The 19,365-nt window shown below is 37.6% G+C and overlaps 1 protein-coding gene across 3 annotated transcripts in view; it reads left to right on the top strand.

Annotated features, from left to right (window-relative positions):
- Window positions 1-18,879, top strand: part of COPB1 (coatomer protein complex subunit beta 1) — a 39,889-nt gene extending 21,010 nt beyond the window's left edge. For all 3 annotated transcript variants that reach the window (XM_030560449.1, XM_030560448.1, XM_030560450.1), the window contains exons 7-22: window positions 272-409; window positions 1,437-1,556; window positions 2,379-2,486; window positions 2,576-2,722; window positions 3,437-3,582; window positions 4,819-4,915; window positions 5,579-5,739; window positions 6,929-7,049; window positions 7,506-7,733; window positions 7,889-8,068; window positions 9,275-9,419; window positions 11,006-11,125; window positions 11,608-11,753; window positions 15,081-15,170; window positions 16,186-16,341; window positions 18,545-18,879. In XM_030560449.1, coding sequence (XP_030416309.1) covers window positions 272-409; window positions 1,437-1,556; window positions 2,379-2,486; window positions 2,576-2,722; window positions 3,437-3,582; window positions 4,819-4,915; window positions 5,579-5,739; window positions 6,929-7,049; window positions 7,506-7,733; window positions 7,889-8,068; window positions 9,275-9,419; window positions 11,006-11,125; window positions 11,608-11,753; window positions 15,081-15,170; window positions 16,186-16,341; window positions 18,545-18,604 — 2,163 coding nt within the window. In that variant the 3' untranslated portion in view covers window positions 18,605-18,879. The remainder of the gene's footprint in view (window positions 1-271; window positions 410-1,436; window positions 1,557-2,378; window positions 2,487-2,575; window positions 2,723-3,436; window positions 3,583-4,818; window positions 4,916-5,578; window positions 5,740-6,928; window positions 7,050-7,505; window positions 7,734-7,888; window positions 8,069-9,274; window positions 9,420-11,005; window positions 11,126-11,607; window positions 11,754-15,080; window positions 15,171-16,185; window positions 16,342-18,544) is intronic.
- The last annotated feature ends 486 nt before the right edge of the window (window positions 18,880-19,365 follow it).

Genomic DNA, 19,365 nt, shown 5'->3' with positions numbered 1-19,365 from the left:
CTCTTATGGAGTACTCCATAATACTAGCTAGTGCAGGACATTCTTTACAAGTTGAGATCTTAAGAGGTGTATAATACTCTCTCGCTTCATATTGCCTGGTTCCTATCAATCTAGACTGAGGGGCTCTTATCCTCAGACAAAGGCATTCCTGCTTTTCACTGCCTCCTGCAGCGAGGTAATTAAGGAGATAAACTAGAGTTCTTGTATTTTTACAATAGCTTTTTATTTTTCTTCAGTATGCTTTCCATCTATTGTTGTCTTTTTCATCTAGGTCTGCCATGCTAATCCATCAGAAAGAGCTCGATTTATACGCTGTATTTACAACTTATTGCAGTCATCTAGTCCTGCAGTAAAATATGAAGCAGCAGGAACACTAGTTACACTCTCCAGTGCACCAACAGCAATCAAGGTATTGCAGTGATTTATGATGTTTAAGAATGCTTTAATAACTTGTCTGCATTACACTGGGTTAGCATATATTACAATTTAACATGTGTAATGTCTGAAAGATTGACATTCTTTGTCGCATGACTGTTTTGACACTAGACAAATGACTCAACCATCTTGTGAATATCACCCTTTTCAGTGGTTGGCTAACGTGAGCCTCTGGATGTTTGTCACTGGCCAGTAGGAAATGAGTTTGTGGTCTCTATCCAATTGCCATTGGACAGATGTAAACATTACACAAACCACCTCCACAGTTGATACTAACATGAAGTCATCTTGGCGCTCTGAGCAATGAAGCCAAATACTGAATAGTTACGGACTAAGCCCTGTTCTACAATGCTGAAGTCGACATACTTAGGTCTACTTACCGCAGTGTCTTAAGTATGGGTTACCCATTTGAGTAAAGCTTGCAAGATTGGCCCCTTAATGTGCAGCTGGGCTTATATTTTGTTTATTTGATCTTTTTGGAAGAGGGAACCATAAAAACAGACCCTATCTTCAGCCTGTAAAATTTGTAGTTTGAGTATAAATCATGTTATATGGGCTGGTGAGATTACCTTTGTGAGCTGTAAGAACAAAGCTAATTTAGATGAGCTTCAATCTCACCATTGCCCTTGCAACTTTCTGGAGTGGGGTGCTAGTAAAAATAAATAAATAAATAACTAAATAAAAATTCTGGGTATTTCTGGCCAGCGTGTCTCCTCAATAGGCAAAACTGCCTTGTAGCATAGAAAAGGCTACCAATAGTGCATCATCAGGTAAGCCCTAAATTGGAAAACGGTTCCAGCAATGAATTCCTAGAAAACTGTTCAGCGGCCTAGTTTCTCTTACTTATTATTAAAATAACCCTTCATACGTTTCTAGAGTGTGTTCCTTCATTGGATTTCCCCCAGGAATTGGTGTTTCCTACGAATAGTTGTTCTTATCTTTTCCCACAGTTTCTAAAATATTTTGAAAAAATGCTTTCACTCTTTTTTATTATTATTTAGGCAGCGGCTCAGTGTTACATTGACTTAATTATTAAAGAGAGTGATAACAATGTGAAACTGATTGTGTTGGATCGCTTGATTGAACTGAAAGACCATCCTGCTCATGAACGAGTATTACAAGTAAGTGCTCTACTGTTGTTTTTTTTGTTTGCCCTGGGAAAATCTATTTTAGATTTTACTTTAACTAAAATAAAAATAAAATTCTGTCACTATGGTAAGAAAAAATAATGTACTTTCAATATTTAAAATAATCGGCCTGTTTATAAAATGCTGCTGGACAGTATTTTATGTTTAGGTCTAGTTTTATTTGATAGCATGAGAACTAGCAGCGATAAACAGGACCGGCTCCAGGCACCAGCGCAGGAAGCAAATGCTTGGGGCGGCCAATAGAAAGTTCCTCTCGGAGGGAAGGACTGGCCGCCGAATTGCCGCTGAAGAATGAAATGGCGAAGTAGAGCTGCTGCCGAAGTGCTGCCTATCACGGCTTAATCCTTTTTTTTTTTTTTTTTTCCCCCCCCTTCTTTGCCACGTGGGACTGCAAAAAAACTGGAGCCGGCCCTGGCGATAAAGGGTGACCTTTTTTTGGAAAACTTCAATGATTCAGTTTGTTGGAAAAATACTACATAAAATTACAGTATGTTAAACAAATATTTTGAATTTCCTTAATGCACAGCCAGGGTTCAGATACTAATCTCAGAACAGGAAAAAAAAGATAAAAAATCTTAATTGAGACTAAGAATCATTTTATCATTATACTTTTCTGTCAATATGCTATACACAACTTACACATTTTTTGAATGATCTCTTTAGTAATTCTGTACTATAGCTTGGAAATTGTATATTTGCACAAAAAAGAAAGAAGACTTAATTAAAGCAAGAAAATTATTTTTTGTCTGATTATTGGTTTTGAAACTTTAATTTAAGTGCGTTTATTGATTTCAGGATCTGGTTATGGACATACTGAGAGTGCTGAGTACTCCAGATTTAGAAGTGCGCAAGAAAACCCTTCAGTTAGCTCTCGATCTTGTGTCTTCCAGAAATGTGGAAGAGGTAAATATGTATTTTTTTATGCTTTAATTCTAGTTTGTTCTTCAGTAAAGCATGTGGTTCAGCTGAAACTTATTTGATGTGTTTTATAGCTGGTGATTGTTTTGAAGAAAGAAGTGATTAAAACAAACAATGTGACAGAGCATGAAGATACTGACAAATACAGGCAGTTGCTTGTTCGGACACTGCATTCCTGTAGCGTTCGGTTTCCAGATATGGCTGCAAATGTTATTCCTGTGGTATGCAAAATATTTAATTATATTTACAGTAAATGTGTTTTAACTGATCTCCAAGATCCTTGCTACTTTCTCCAAGAAAATAACTGACGCTTAGATCTTACCTTTTAATATCTTCTTTGTAAAGGTGTTATTGTAAATTATACTACTATTCCCCTAAAAAGTTTAGGGCTTCTTTGTCATTTGCCAGTTATCCATCTTCTGTAAGTTTTATTTTTATATATAAATTACTAGAGAGAGAGAGAGAGTATATAAAGAACAGTAAAATAAATTATATAATTTTATTTTACTGTTCTTGATGAACACAAACTGGAAAATTGGGGTTTTTTTGTTGTTTTTTTTTAATCAGTACACACTAACCCATGCAAATAGAAAAAATGTTCCAAGGTGCTTATTTATTGGAATGAGCAAGTTTTGGCTGAATAAAGTATGAAGGCATGAATTCTTTGATCTATAGGGAACGAATATAAAAGATACATAGTTTGTTCTCTTTTTTCTTCTGAATTAGTAGAGAGAGCTTTGGAGTAGCTCAGCTTAAATTGGTTTGGCATCAGTTTGCAAATGACGGGCAAAATACTACATTACTTTTGTTTCTTGTCCTTGTTCCTTCTGTTGCTGTTCAGCACTTGGTGCTGTAATAGTTCTTGTAAAGGTTGTGACCGTTTAAAGTTATATAACTCTGCTGTTTGAGCTCGTATTCACTCTTGTTTGTCCTAGTTGATGGAGTTCCTAAGTGATAATAATGAAGCTGCAGCTGCTGATGTCTTGGAATTTGTGCGTGAAGCAATTCAGCGATTTGATAATCTCAGACTACTTATTGTTGAAAAGATGCTGGAAGTCTTTCATGCCATTAAAAGTGTCAAGTAGGTTTAAAATATTTTTAAAGAATACACTGCACATCAACTAAATTCAAGAATTCTCATGCACTTTGAAACTGTTTGAAAGGGGAAATTAGATGAGAGAATTTTATTTTGAGCAAACTTCAGACTACAGACATTCCCTACTTAAATTGAATTTATATTTGCCAGGAAATTATTTCTGGGGAATTTCTTTCCCTCCAAATTTGTATGAAAAACATAATAAATTAATATCGCATTGACTGAGGAACATTGACTTAATAAATCTCATTTTTATGATGCAATTGTTAGTTGTTTGCTTTACGTTTACTAGACAGCAACATTGATGATGAAGGCTAAATCTAAAATGTTGTAATCGTTAAAATAACCTAGTGTTGCCAACGGATGACCACAACATGATTTTAAATGCATTTGATTTGAAGGAAACTAGAAATTGCTTATTGTATGTTATCAGAGAACTCACTGTAAAAGAATTCCAATCCACATAGCAGAATATGAAATAAGTGGTGGCTGCAAGGAGTCCACACTTCCTTTGCCAGGCACTAAAAGTTTAGTATTCTGATGGAACAAGAGAGCTTCAATCATAGCAGAAGTAATCACGTTTTTCTATGACATTATACCACTTTTATTATGGTGATACCTAGCGCACATCAGAATCATAACTTCATTACAATCCAGATAAAATTGTAACCTCCTATTGGGCAGAAAATGGTCTAAATTGAACAATTGGGGAGTGTTCATCCTCAATACCTGTTTTGATTGAAATATTCCTAGAATATATTTTTCCTTATTGACCTGATAGCGGATTTAAAATCCGACCCAATTTCAATGTGTATGGTTTATTAGAAACATTACAACTGATCTCATAATAAAATAGCGGTTCAGCTAAACATTGTAAAGTGTTGGAATTGAATTTACATGTATTAAGATTAATGTAGCTAAGACTAAATCCTTAGCAGAAAACTCTCCTTGTATAGTTATTTTAATTTGAATATTGAGTTTATAATTATTCAGTGGGATAGGATAGTAGTGCCAAAAAGCTGATTGTCTTGACCAGTCACGTTATATATTTTTTAGCTTGATGCATACTGTAAGCACAATGTATTTTTTTTCCTCATGCTTTAACTTATAGCCCCGTGAAGCTGTTCAGTGTAGCACTTCCTCATTGTGCATTAGAGTACAGTGGAAGAATAATTACCAGTAGTGCTTGAAAACGTGTCTTAATTATGTTTCTTATCTCAGGATTTACAGGGGAGCTTTGTGGATCCTTGGAGAATATTGTAGCACAAAGGAAGATATACAAAGTGTAATGACAGAAGTCCGCAGATCACTGGGAGAGGTATGTGTGTATTGTCTAAAAACACTTTCTGCTTTCATTTCTATATTTTTATGTGTAATGTATTTTTCAAGAGAAGATTTAACAACTGATATAAGATGCAATAGTATTTTGAACTTCAAGACTTTGCAGGCTCTGTCATGTGTAGTCTTACTCTGGAACAATAATTATTCATGACTTCATGCATCATTTACTTCTGATAAACTAGTAAACCATCATCATCATACTCTGAGGAAGCGATATTTGATTATCTGATAATCTCATTGTCAGAAGGGGAAACAAGAATCCTTATTCGGAAAGAATACAGCGAATTTGAAATTATAGGGTACACATTGACTAGTGTGTGTCTGCTTACAAATGGCGAGTACATGAGGTTTTAATTGTAAAAGGCATCCAAGACAGTTTAGTGGGGGCAAGGCTTATTCCTGTTTTGGAATGAGCTCCTGGGTACATTAACGCCCCCTTCTAAAAGAAATTTTTTAAAACTCTCCAAATTATTATGCTGTAATTGACCTATCCCTGTTTAAGAGATGGAGAAGTGACAACACTTCTATGAAAAAAAGGCTGCTTTCCTTAAAACAAAAAGATTGTCTTTATATTCAGATTCTTTACTGAATTCTTTGTTAATTTAACATATATTTAATGTCTTCTGTTGTTCATTGTCAGATCCCAATAGTGGAATCTGAAATAAAGAAAGAAGCTGGTGATCTGAAACCTGAAGAGGAGGTGACTGTGAGTCCAACCCAAAAATTGGTGACAGAGATGGGCACCTATGCTACGCAGAGTGCCCTCAGTAGTTCCCGACCTGCCAAAAAGGAAGAAGATAGGTAACTAGGCATTTTATATTTTATTAGTGGTAGCTACATTAAAAATGGTTAAAATACTAAAGCCTTTCCAGAATTCTTCTCTATCTGAAAAGGAACTTCTGCACGTATTCTTCAGCTAAACATTTCTTCCTAGGAGAGGGTTTTGGTTGTGTTTGAAACATTCATTGCTCTGCTGCCCCTCCATATCCTCCTTACTTACATCAATCTCTAATAGCAAAACTCGTGTCTATCACCCCTTTAGTTCTTAGATGTGCAAACAAAACAGAGTGGATTGATACTTGGCCAAAGTGTGGCACTGTAGCTGCAATAAAATATGGAAATTGCCACATTTTCTAGTTGTTTCCGCTTTTCCAGAAAATAGTTCATTTAGGCTGAAATCCATTTTTCTGTGATACAGACTGATCTAGTTTCATATTTTCTATTAATCCTGGGTTGGTCTGTAGCTTTATGAGGTGGACTGGCAGTGAAAATGAGTTTTTTCCTCTATTACATTCTCCACTTTCTGTCTTCTCATCTGTCATTCTTTCTTTTCCTCCATTTTTCTCCATAATTTTATCCATAAGTCTTACTATTGTTTCCTTTTCTGTTTTAGTCTCTCCCTCTCTGTTCAGTGCTGAGTTAATACCAGAGCTTTATGGCAAAGACCGTTGCCCTATTGAAGGCTATTGTCTTCCAGATGATACTTTGACCACTTGTGATCTTTAGTCAACACATGGCACTTCTTGTAAAAGTACATTTGTTAACTCTAATGTACTGGCCAAATTCCAATTTGGGTAAATTACATTCTGTCTACCTAAATTCCCCCTGCAATTTTAATTGGGTATGGTGTTCGTCACTTGTTACCTAAATTATTGCTTAATGTTCCTGTGCTCTGCTAAACAGTTGCATGTTCTATCTCACTATTGGGTGAAATGATTACTATATTCTTATATACTTCACAATGAGTTATTTTGTGGCTTAGTTAGCTCATACTGGTACAAAGCTGTGAGATCCTTTGATGATAAAAGTGAAAGTTATCCTTTGTTCTTTCCACTTCCCATCTCACTACCAGTGTATGTAAAACTTCACTTAGTCTCTGAGACCTTCCAAACTGTCTGTACAACACTGGTCTCACAATATGAGAGCTAAAGTAAAATGTGGAAAAAAGGAGGAGAGAACACGAACACCCCATGATTGACTTTCTTTGCAGACCTCCATTACGAGGATTCTTGCTGGATGGGGATTTCTTTGTTGCTGCCTCCCTTGCCACAACTTTAACTAAGATTGCTCTACGCTATGTGGCTCTTGTTCAAGAAAAGAAGAAACAAAATGTAAGTCATACTTCCTCTTGCAGGTCTTACAGGTCTGATCATAAGCTTTTGAGAGAGGCCCAAAAATGAAATGCCTACATTTCTTAAGTGTTTGATGATAATTAATCTAGTCCCAGATAGAATCATAGAAGAATCATACGGTTGGAAGAGACCTCAGGAGGTCATCTAGTCCAACCTCCTGCTCAAAGCAGGGCCAACCCCAGCTAAATCAGTTGGGGACCAAAGCAGGACCAACTTCAACTAAATATTTCTTACTACTTTCCGACTGGTGTGACTGGCAGGTCTCTTGGGTTCTAAGCAACAAGTCACTGACACAAATCATCTTACCTGCTGGGATATAGTTTTAATTTTTAACTATATTTTAAACTTGAATGTTAAGACAAATGTAAATATTTCTACAATTTTAAGAATATGTAAGATTTAATAACCCCTTTCCTCTCTCCTTTCTACCTTTAGTCTTTTATTGCCGAGGCTATGTTGCTAATGGCCACTATTCTCCATTTGGGTAAGTCCTCTCTTCCCAAGAAGCCAATTACAGATGACGACGTGGATCGTATCTCTCTATGTCTGAAGGTTTTGTCAGAATGTTCTCCTCTAATGAATGATATTTTCAACAAGGAGTGCAGACAGTCCCTTTCTCATATGCTGTCAGCTAAACTAGAAGAGGAGAAACTTTCTCAGAAGGTGAGATATTGTAAATTCCATTGTGTAATCATAAACTTTTGGATGCTTGAATTTTGAAGTAAGCTCGCATCCAGGGATACTCCAGGAGCTGCATGAAGTTCACTACTTCAGTGTACGTTAGAAGATAGAATTAATACTTTGCTTTCTTACCACAGAAAGAGTCAGAGAAGAGGAATGTGACAGTTCAGCCAGATGACCCCATTTCCTTCATGCAGCTTACTGCTAAAAATGAAATGAACTCAAAGGAAGACCAATTTCAGCTGAGCCTTCTGGCAGCAATGGGGACCACACAAAGAAAAGAAGCTGCTGATCCTTTGGCATCCAAACTCAACAAGGTAATGTATAGTTCAGTATCTTATTTTTGTAAGTGTATTGCTCACACCTAGCGTCAAATGTTGACGATTGGGTTTATGAGGGCTAAGGAACCTAATTAAGCTCATCAGGTATCTGAAAAGTTCTCTTAGGTTTCGTTGTTGGACGGGAAGGTGGGGGGCCCTGAGAAGTGAAGAATCCTTTTGTCCCTGTGCTTCATGATGCTCTCTTGGCCCCATGCTGTAGGTTGGGGAAGGTGGGAATTGGAGAGGAGAAACCAGGAAGTGGTGAGGTGGTGCGATGTGGAGACCTTGAGTTTGGTGGATGGCTCAAAAGCCAGGTATGGTTTATTAGGGTGGTGAGAGGACGACGACAGGGAGTGCCATGGAGTGAAGATCCTGTTCCTTCCTCCCCGTATCCTGAGGCTTTTTTGGTCCCATGCAGTATTTTTTTTGCTCCACTTTCCTGCCTTCTATTCCCCAGAAGCCATTCAGGAGGGTCCAAGGGAAAGAACCCCTACTTCGCTACCCACTCTGGGGACCAGGAAGCAGAAATATCTTAAAAAATCAAAAACAAACCTAAGAAACTTCCCGGAGAAGACTTTCCAATATTTGGTTTTCATTCAGTTTAATCATAACTCAGCATTTGCTGGGGTTCTAATGTTTGCATTTTTAAACAATAACTGTAATATTATTGTAAGTTGGAGTGGCAGAGATTCTGTGGTTTAAAGGGGATTTTTTTAATCCTTAAGGTTCTGATATGTATTCTGAACTTTAACTCACATTTTACAAAAAAAAAGTATGTGCATATGGGGGGGGGGGGTCTATTGCCTATTCAGTTAATCTTTTCATACTTGAAGACTCTCTCTTAACAGTGAAATTTATGAACTTTTAATGGTTCTTAAATTGATTACTTTTAAAAAATCATTAATCAGTTTGTTGACAAAACTTCTATTGATAAGGTGAAGAGTTAGTTTTTTCAGAGGCAGGAGTTTAAATACAAAAACAATAAGCTAATAGTACAAAACTAAAGGTGGTCTTTGTTACAGATCTCTTGTTTAATTAGCAATTTTGTCTTAGACTACCAGTCTCATCTGTCTTAGCAAATATTTTTCTCTTTTTCTATTGTTTTTGTTCTGTCTCTGCACTTGTGTGACCATGTTCAACTTTTTAAACTGGCAATGGGGAAAGATACTTCAACAATGTATATTAATCTTCTTTCCTTGGCAGGTTACTCAGTTGACAGGTTTCTCAGATCCTGTCTATGCAGAAGCATATGTTCATGTCAACCAGTATGATATTGTATTGGATGTGCTTGTAGTAAACCAGACCAGTGATACTTTGCAGAACTGCACATTAGAACTAGCTACACTGGGTAAGGAATAATCTAGTGCAACAAGAATATTTGTTGATATAATTAGGTCTGAAATTAAGCAGTGGATATTGTTGAAGTACAAGAAATTGCATCTCATATTATAAATGCCTAAAGAATTGTTTAATAAAACCAACTACTTATCTTAAAAGGTATTTTAAAATGCTTTTTAAAGAATTGATTTTTCATGGAGCAAGTAAACTTTCTTCTGCTGGTACTGATAATGTGATCAAGTGTGTTCTGGGCAGTTTTCTTCCTGTACTTGCTTCACAGTCAGGGTTGAGGCAAGTTGGCAAGGCAGTGTGGGGAAACTTGGACTGCTGTTGCACATGTTTTATCTACTCTATGGATGAATAAGGGACCTAGGCATTTCCATCACCTTTCATAAGCACTAAATTCAGACTAAAATCTGGGGGGGGGGGAGGGGGTCAGAATGGGCACATGACTTGAATTTCACATGGAGGCTGCAGGGTATGTGTCAAATAAGCTTTTTTCTGTCTTTATTTTCCTTCACATCAGTTTTATATATTTAATATGTTGATATTATAGACCAGTGGTTCCCAGCTGGGGCGCCCCAAGCCCTGATACCTTGTAGGGCAGAAGCTCCAAACCCATGGGCAGTGTTGGAGGGTGCCTAGGGGGCCTTGCCCCCACCTCCAACTGCAGTGCCAGAGCAGGGCAGTTCCAGGAGCCAGCTCCACACTTCCCTGCTTCCTGCTCCTCTCCCACTACCTGGCCATGTCAGAGTCAAGAAGCAGCAGTGCAGGACAGCTGCTGCTCTGGTTTGTGCCATGGAGCAGGCAGCCACAGCACTCCCCCATCTCCTTCTCCTGCTGGTTACAGAGGCTGCAGCTGCTCCTCAGCTCCCAGCCCCCTTTTACTGCTCATGCAGCCAGTAAGAGCCACCTGGGCAGTTGACCCGGCTCCATGGCTGACAGAGCCCTAGGGGAGCAGTGACTGAAGGGGAAGGCCCTCCCAGCAAACAGCCCCTATCTGCCCCTTTTCATGCACACTGAGCTACCCCCGCCCCCCCGCCTGCACACAGCCCCTATCTACCTCTTCCCTAACAGTCCCTAGTTAGCCCCTCCCTGCACCCTGAGTGGTTTTCAAACTTTTTGAGCTGAGCTTCCCCTCTTTGAGTTATAATATGTGGTTGCACACCCACCCATCTAGACCCAGGGTAGCCTGCTGAGATTAGTCAGGTGGAAGTGGTTTTCCCTTCCCAGGCCCCACCATGCAGAGCTGGGCCGAGCTCTGGTGGGCCCTGCCTACTCCCCAAAATAGAAGTTAAACTGTGCCTATGCCCAGGGGCCCGCCTTCCTGCCCAGTGGCCAAAGCCCAGCACCATTTGACTTCAGTGGGCTTTGAATCAGGCCATTAATGTTTTAATTAATGTGTACATTTCATTAGTGCTTCAGCTTTCAAATATGTTAGTTCAGTGTTTTACAATTTATTGACTTCATTGCAATTTTGGTAAGATTTTAGAATTCAGATCAGAAATGGTAATCTGCTGTGTCCTGAAACTGATTTTAATTGGACGTTATCTCTTGTCTGTTCGTAAACTGTTCTTTAAAAAAAAATTTTAACAGGTGACTTGAAATTAGTGGAAAAACCATCTCCTTTGACTCTTGCTCCTCATGATTTTGCAAACATTAAGGCTAATGTCAAAGTAGCATCAACAGAAAATGGAATCATTTTTGGTAATATTGGTAAGTAGAAAATTCTGTGTGCAACCTTAAAAAAATTAGAATACTTAACTTTCTGTGGAGAAGCAGAATTATTTTAAAAACATTTAATGCTGGAAGATAAGTGAAATATTCTACAATATGAGAATGTTTTATTGCTGAATTTTAAAAAAATTCATTGTGAACATAACTTTTAATATTTTTTAAAAAGCATGCTGGTGTAACGCAATGCCTGTGAGCGGTTACAGTGGGGATTGAACCTAAGACTCTTTGGATCTAAAAGCATGAGCCTCTTCTGCCTGAGCTAAAAGACCCACATCTGTTAATTCAAAGGCTGTAGGAAACTTTTAAATCTCTGGGAGCCAGCCACTAGAAGGACAGAGGAGACCAACACTCTGCATGTGTTGGTTATACCGACAAATCTCAATTGAACACTCATTTTGTGTTGACGATTCTGTAGCCACTTTCAATTTGCAAACCTGTGGTTTTGTTTTTCTTGTTTGCAGTGTATGATGTATCTGGAGCAGCCAGTGACCGAAACTGTGTTGTCCTCAGTGATATTCACATTGACATCATGGATTACATCCAGCCTGCTTCTTGTACTGATGCAGAGTTCCGCCAGATGTGGGCAGAATTTGAATGGGAAAACAAAGTTAGTTTTTTTGGTTATGATCTATTCTATTTGCCATTGTTACTAGCTTTACACTAGTACCTTATCTCAACAGTTTTCAACTAAAACCATCACTGAAAAATGATTTCAGTAACACATTGGTTATTTTACATAACCCAAGCTTCATTTTAAAACTAGAAGGTTGCAGCTGTTTCCATTCTGTAGATAGCTTGCCCTATATAAGTTAGTGTACTGTTGTCTTCTGCCAAACTCCTCATTTGAAAAGCAGCTCCAGGAGATGAAAGGAAGTCTCCTAGCTGTAAAATATGTAGCTCATTCATTTTAAAAGTCTGATTCTTCTGTTGGTTTCCTGTCACTTGTTTACTGAAGCTGGGCCTTGCTTTATGTCTGAGGTGCATGTAGAGCTTTACCTCCAATCCAAGGGAGGCTCAGTTGCAGCTGCACAAATTGGCTTAGAGGGCGGTGCAGTACAGTGTATGAAGCCTGTCACTTATTCTTGTGGACTTTGCAGAAATCTTTACAAGCTCAGCGTCTTTCAGGGTTCAGAGAATCGTAGAAATATAGGGCTGGAAGGGACCTCAAGAAGTCATCAAGTCCAGGCATCTACGCTGAGGCAGGAACAAGGTGACCATCCATGATAGGTGTCCAACCAATTCTTAAAAGCCTCCAGTGATGTGGTTTCCACAACCTCACCTGGAACCGTATTTCAGAGCTTAACTACAGTTATAGTAAGAAAGTTTTCTTAATATCTAACTTAAATCTCCCTTGTTGTAGATTAAGCTCATAACTACTTGTTCTACCTTCTGTGGACACAGAGAACAATAGATTACAATCCTTTTTATAGCAGCCCTTAACATATTTGAAGACTATCAGGTCTCCCCACAGTCGTCTTTTCTCAAGATTAAACATGCCCAGTTAGTTTAACTTTTCCTTATAGGTCAGGTTTTCTAAACCTTTTATCATTTTTGCTGCTGTCCTCTGTTTGATCACATCTTTCCTAAAGTGTGGCACCCAGAATTGGGTGCTGTACTCTAAGTAACGCCTCACTGCTGCCAAATAAAGTGGGACAGTTACCTCCTTTGTCTTACATATGACACTCCTGTTAATGCGCCCAAGAATATTAGCCTTTTTTGCGGGGGCATCACATTGTTGACTCATATTCAATTTGTAATCTGCTGTAGCCCCCAGATCCTTTTTCACAGTATTACTGCCTGGTCAGTTATTCCACATTTTGTAGTTGTGCATTTGTTTTTTCCTTCCTAAGTGAAGAACTTTGCACTTGTCTTTATTGAATTTCATCGTGTTGGTTTCAGACCAATTTTCACATTTTTTTGAGGCAGTTTTGAATTCTAATGCTGTCCTCCACAGTGTTTTCAACCCCTCTCTGCCTATTTTATAAGGCTATTCTCCACTCCATTATCCAAGTTATTAATGAAAATATTGAATAGTACTGGTCCCTGCAGGACTGCCTAGACTTGCCCTCCCAATAACTACTTTTTGAGAATCATCTTCCAACCACTTTATAACTTTAATCTTGAATGCATTTCCATAGTTTTCTTGTGGGAATGTCATGTGGGACTATAATCAAAAACCTTGCTTAAATCAAAATATATCTTGTTTACTGCTTCCTGGATATCCAACAGGTTAGTAACCCTGTCAAAATGTTGAAGCAATTTGCATGTGATACGCACATCAAATTGGGCAGCTCATTAGGGTCATTAAATAGAAAAAAAGTGTACAATCCCAGTCTGTAATACAACAAATTACAATTGTACTCAACTAAAAGGAATGCTAACATACTTTTCAGGCAGATTTTTTCCCCTCATTTTTTTTCTTTTCTCCCTATTCACTCTAGATTTCTTCTGTCTGGTAATAAGAGTCTAAACATCGGGGCTTGGAGCTCCCTGCGTCCAAATGATATATCTTTAGTCCTCTTCTGTTAGCATAGGCAGTGTTGAGCTAGCCCAAGAGCAATTTCAAAGGGACTGGTTCCTATGGTTGGCTGTTTGTGGTAGCTGCACCCTTCTCCTTGAGCACTGCTTTTCAGCAGTTACCTGGATTTTTTGGCAAGGTTTGAGCTAAAATCATAATGTTTTGTGTAAGCTTTGATGTGCTAGGGCAGCCATCATGAAAAGATCTTTGAGAAGAGGCTGTGTGGTGCGCTTCCTGGAATAGTGAGGCAGTTAAAGCCCTCCGTACCTGTGTCTTTTCTCTTCCTCACGCCCCTTGACTTCATCATCCAGTTTGTCTGAGAGTTCCTTCCCTGGGTCTTGAGCCTCGAGTAATCCTGGATCTTCACAATATGAGATAAAGCAGAGGCAGTTTGATTCTGGCACAGGAAAGTTTCTAGCAATGAAAAACGGAAAAATGGATGCACACTCGCTCTCACTGCTCCACACAACCTTTCTTGCAGTAACCTGTCCTCCATGCAGTTCTACCTGACTCAGGCTTTTGTTGGCCAATTAGCAGAATAAATCCCTTCTCCCATGGAGTTTAAAGCAAACATCTAAAGCCCACTTGCCGCTAAGACATATAAAACAGGTCCTGAACACTTGTAGTCATTAAAGTTCCAATGCCACTTAAGAGTATAAGCTTTTTGTGTCTTTTCCAAGTTCCTGCTCTAATTATGATTAGGGTGACCAGATAGCAAGTATGAAAAATCGGGACAGTGTATGGGGGTAATAGGTGCCTATATAAGAAAAAGCCCCAAATATCAGGACTATCTCTACAAAATCGGGACATCTGGTCACCCTAATTATGATCATCCTACCTAAATTTCTCTGGCAGTTTCAGCTGGATACAATACTTTTCTTCACTTTCTGTCCTAAACCGTCACAGTATCATTGTACAGTGTTGAACAGTATCATAGTACGCTATTGAATGGCTGTTTTTTTCAAGAGGTGGCTATATTTCATTGGAGAGTGAAGTAAAACACTAGCATTGGTCAGTCAGAGAAAAGCTACTGGACTACATGTATCTTTGACTTATTCTGGTATGGTAATTCAAATGTACACATTTAGGCTGTAACTAGACTTGAAGCAACCATTCATGATAAAGACTCTTTCCACATGTTTAGCAACGTATGATGTACACTTATTTTGACTGATACTTTGTACCATATATTTAAGTAAGAGGCCATCCCTACTTCAGCGCTGGATGGTGGAAGATGAAACCTTTTTGTAAGATTCTCCAATACAAAAGGACTTACAGTCATCAACAAGTACAGTATGGTACTACAGGATAATTGACAGTGACACTTTCTTTTCCATGGTCTTAGAACAAAAATGATTTAAAACGTGTCAGAGAAGCTGATGAAAATGGTCACACCTTATTCTTTCTTTCTTGAAGGTTACAGTTAATACAAACATCCTTGATCTAAATGAATACTTACAGCACATACTAAAATCAACCAACATGAAATGCCTTACCCCAGAGAAGGTAAGATACTTGCTGAAAATTCTTCAAGCACTTTTTAAACTGGAGTAAAATTACTGTGCGAGTATAAATAGATTTGGATGCCAAAATATAGCATATTTTTCCCCACCTCTTGAATTCTTCTTGGGCATTGATTTCACTCTTTGAATAATGTTGAGTTATTCTAACTTCGGAAGCCACGTGTTGCATAGGATAAGTTTCTTAGAACTCACATCAGATATATTTATATATTTTAAAAATTCAAAACAAAAACACACATTATCATACAGACACTCCTGCACAGACTTCTCCCTCTAGAGAGAGGATGAGAAAACAAACAATAAATCACAGATGTGTAGTCCGGTTGATTAATTCACTACTAGAAGGCACTAAGATACTAATGATGATAAACGTAGTATAGGAACCTATGTAGAATAGTATTTTCCAGTACCCTTTTTGGAGTTTGTGTTCTTTAGACTATTTACCTGGTCTAGTTTCTAAATGTATACCTCTGCCAATTATATAGATCTTTGTTTAGTCTGGAAGATTTTAGTATTCTTTAGTATTTAATACACGTTAGAAATGTATGCTCTAAGAAAACTAAAAGGAAATTCTTGGTAACTGAGTAATTTTCAACCACTTTCTTGCTTTAGCTGAGCAAGAAGCAGTTAATAAAATGTCAGCTAATATATCTGCTTCAGAATGGTCTGCACAATTTTTTTCAATAGGTCAAGACTTCCTTCCTTTCAGTAGGAATTAATCTTTCTTAAAACCTTTTTGCTATGCATTACTTCAGAGCCTGAAAATGCCACTTATATCTCGTTTAAATGACTTGATTAAATGTCAGCTTTCATTTTAGAAAGCTCTATTAATGTTTCCTTCAGAACCAGAGTTCAGTTATCTTACAAAAAGCTGTATTTAGAAGGATAGGTTTTAAATATAAAAACCTATTGAGTTGTGCTTAATATGGAACAAAATGTTTCTGTTAAAGGACAATTAGCCTTTTGCAAAGAGTTAAATTTAAGTGTTCTTTCTCTAGGCGCTTTCTGGTTATTGTGGCTTTATGGCTGCCAATCTGTATGCGCGTTCCATATTTGGAGAAGATGCACTTGCAAATGTCAGCATTGAAAAGCCAATTCATCTTGGACCAGATGCTCCCGTCACTGGCCACATACGAATTCGTGCAAAGAGTCAGGTAATGAATGATAGTTTTTTAAAGCTTTGTATCCATAATTTTTATTATGAGTTCTATAAACATTTGCAGAGCTTGCACTGTAGTTTATGGTTAATTTTTAGTATTATTAATTAGATTCCCAACTTTCAGGAAAAGTGAAGAAGGAAATCCCTGTCTCAATTTTAAAACTAGATTTTCTGAATGAAAAGTTTTCATCTCCACTCCCCTTAGACAGCACAATTGTTGACTTTTTATATATATATATTATTTGGAGGGGAGACCAGTTCAACAGTTAGGTGGAACAGGGTACCTTAAACCAAATTAACGTGCCTCATACAGCAGTGCATTATTATAGTCCAAGATTTTGCTGTATTATTAACACATTCCATTTGCAAACCTAAGTTCTTTTGTTATTAAAAAACATAATGTACCACCAATATGCCCCTCATACTGTTTCTCAAAGTGTTGAAACAACCATTGTAATTTTCAACTCATGTTGGAATAAAGGATTCTATTAAAAAAAAAAGCCAACATTGTTAGGAACCAATAAGAAAGGGATAGATAATAAGACAGACAGTATCATAATGCCGCTATATAAATTCATAGTATGCCATGGCATGCTGTTCTGGCCACCCCATCTCAAAAAAGCTATTAGAGGTATGGAACAGCTTCCATCTGAGGAGAGATTAAAAAGGCTGAGACTGTTCAGCTTAGAAAAGAGACAACTAAGGAAGGATATGATAGAGGTCTATAAAATCATGAATGGACGGAGAAAGTGAATAGGAAGGGATATTTACCCCTTCACATAACACACAAATTAAGCATCACCCAATGAAATTAGTAAACAGTGGGTTTAAAACTAACATAAGGTAGTACTTCTTCACACAATGCACTGTCAACCTGCCGGGGATGTTGTGAAGGCTAAAAGTATGAATTAGATAATTTCCTGGAGGACAGGTCCATCAGTGACTATTATCCAACATGGTCAAAGATGCAGTTCATGTTCTGGGTGTCCCTAAACCTCTGATTGGCAGAAGCTGGGACTCAATGACAGTTGCATTACTCAGTAATTGACCTTGTCCATTTCATTAGAAGTATCTGGCACTGGCTGGTGTCAGAAGACAGGATACTGGGCTAGATGGACCGTTGATCTGGTCCAGAATGATCATTCTTATGGTCTTCTATGTATTTTCTGTGTATATAAAAGAAGTCTACTTATATAAAATATTCTCACTTGCAAAAAAAAAAAAAAAAAAAAAGAGATTTTGTGGGAGTTTTTTAGTCCTTAGAAAATGTAACCTTGAATAAAGAAGAAACTAATGTATAACTAAAAGTATATTATATAGCTTATCATAAGGGTTCCTTTAGGACTTTCTGATTCAAAAGAACCATTTACTTTACATGATGCTATTGGAAGAATTTTGAAATGGTTTTGATAGAAGTGGGTAGTATGTTTACAGTGGAACCGATAATGTCAATGAAACTCTTACATAAGATGCTAAGTTCAGTTAAATCTGCGACTTGGTCTAACCTAGAGAGTAATTCACTATTGATTGAGTAGCAGCTGGAACTTTGAATTTCCTTACTGATGTTAGTTTTACTGAGACCCTAAAACAAACAAACAAACACACACACACATACTCTCTTCTGTTTATGGGCTAGTATCATTTGTTGTGGAGGCGGAAAAGATTTTTGGGGGCTCAGCATATTGAGAGCTGGTGTGTCTATTTATAATTATTATTTTGTGTGTATTATGATATGCTGAGCTTTTCCAACACTCTAATTTCAATTTCAGCCATTTGGACTGACCTTTGTAACAGCTGGACTGACTACTTTTTAAAATGGTGCAACCTCAAGGGGTTAAAATTCTTGACTCTTGCTTTTTTGGGGTGATGCTACAACTTTCTAGTAGCAAAAGATATAGTTTATTTATGGTTCATTATTTCAGCAAGATATTGTACGCAAATCTAGTTTATTCAGGCTTTTTGGAAACTATATGCTCAACTGTAGCTACAAATAAATAAAATGTTGTCATTGCTGAATTAGAAATATTTTCTTTTCCATGTAATTAGTTCCATGAATTTTATATACTGAACTTGTAGGTTAATACTGGTAACAAAGGGATGGTGGTGTTTTGGGTTTTTTTGGGGTGAGACGTTGACATGACAGTAATTTTATGAAATATCCCAGGTGTGAATACCTTTCCTTTTTTATTTCCTTACAGGGAATGGCCCTAAGTCTTGGAGATAAAATCAATCTGTCTCAGAAGAAAACGAGTTTATAAACTTTCCAGATAGTCTTTTCAGAGCTTTTACAATTAAATTTTAGGTATGTGGCTTGTTGAATTCAGAACATCTTGTATTTTTCCATGTTCTGTAATTGTAGAAGCAGAGCTTTTGCGCTGAATGCCTTCCAGCGGATAATTTATAGATTCTTCTGATCAATATTGAGTAAAACTTTAAAACATCAATTTTTTTTCTCTTTGTCTTAGAAGTCATGTATACTTTGTCTCTAATATATACTGACTATTTCATAGTACAATAAACAAATCTAAGCCAGGCTGTTTTTTTCTGATTTACAAATAAACTCAGTATTATTTGATTACTATTTTTTATATATCAAGAAAGTAAAGTTACATTGCTTGCAGTGTTTATTGTGAATGAATAACTCTGAAGTTTGTAAATATGCAGCTATGTGACTCTTAAATTAATACTGGGGCCTGGTGTACACTACGCGTTTAAACCGATTTTAGCAGCGTTAAACCGATTTAATGCTGCCACCGTCCATACAACGAGGCCCTTTATATTGATATAAAGGGCTCTTTAAACCGGTTTCTGTACTCCTCCCCAACGAGAGGAGTAGCGCTGAAATCAGTATTACCATATCGGATTAGGGTTAGTGTGGCCGCAAATCGACGGTATTGGCCTCCGGGCGGTATCCCACAGTGCACCATTGTGACCGCTCTGGACAGCAATCTGAACTCAGATGCAGTGGCCAGGTAGACAGGAAAAGCCCCGCGAACTTTTGAATTTCATTTCCTGTTTG

Source organism: Gopherus evgoodei, chromosome 4, assembly GCF_007399415.2.
Source record: "Gopherus evgoodei ecotype Sinaloan lineage chromosome 4, rGopEvg1_v1.p, whole genome shotgun sequence".
NCBI lineage: Eukaryota > Metazoa > Chordata > Testudines > Testudinidae > Gopherus > Gopherus evgoodei.
This window is presented reverse-complemented; position numbering and strand designations above follow the sequence as displayed.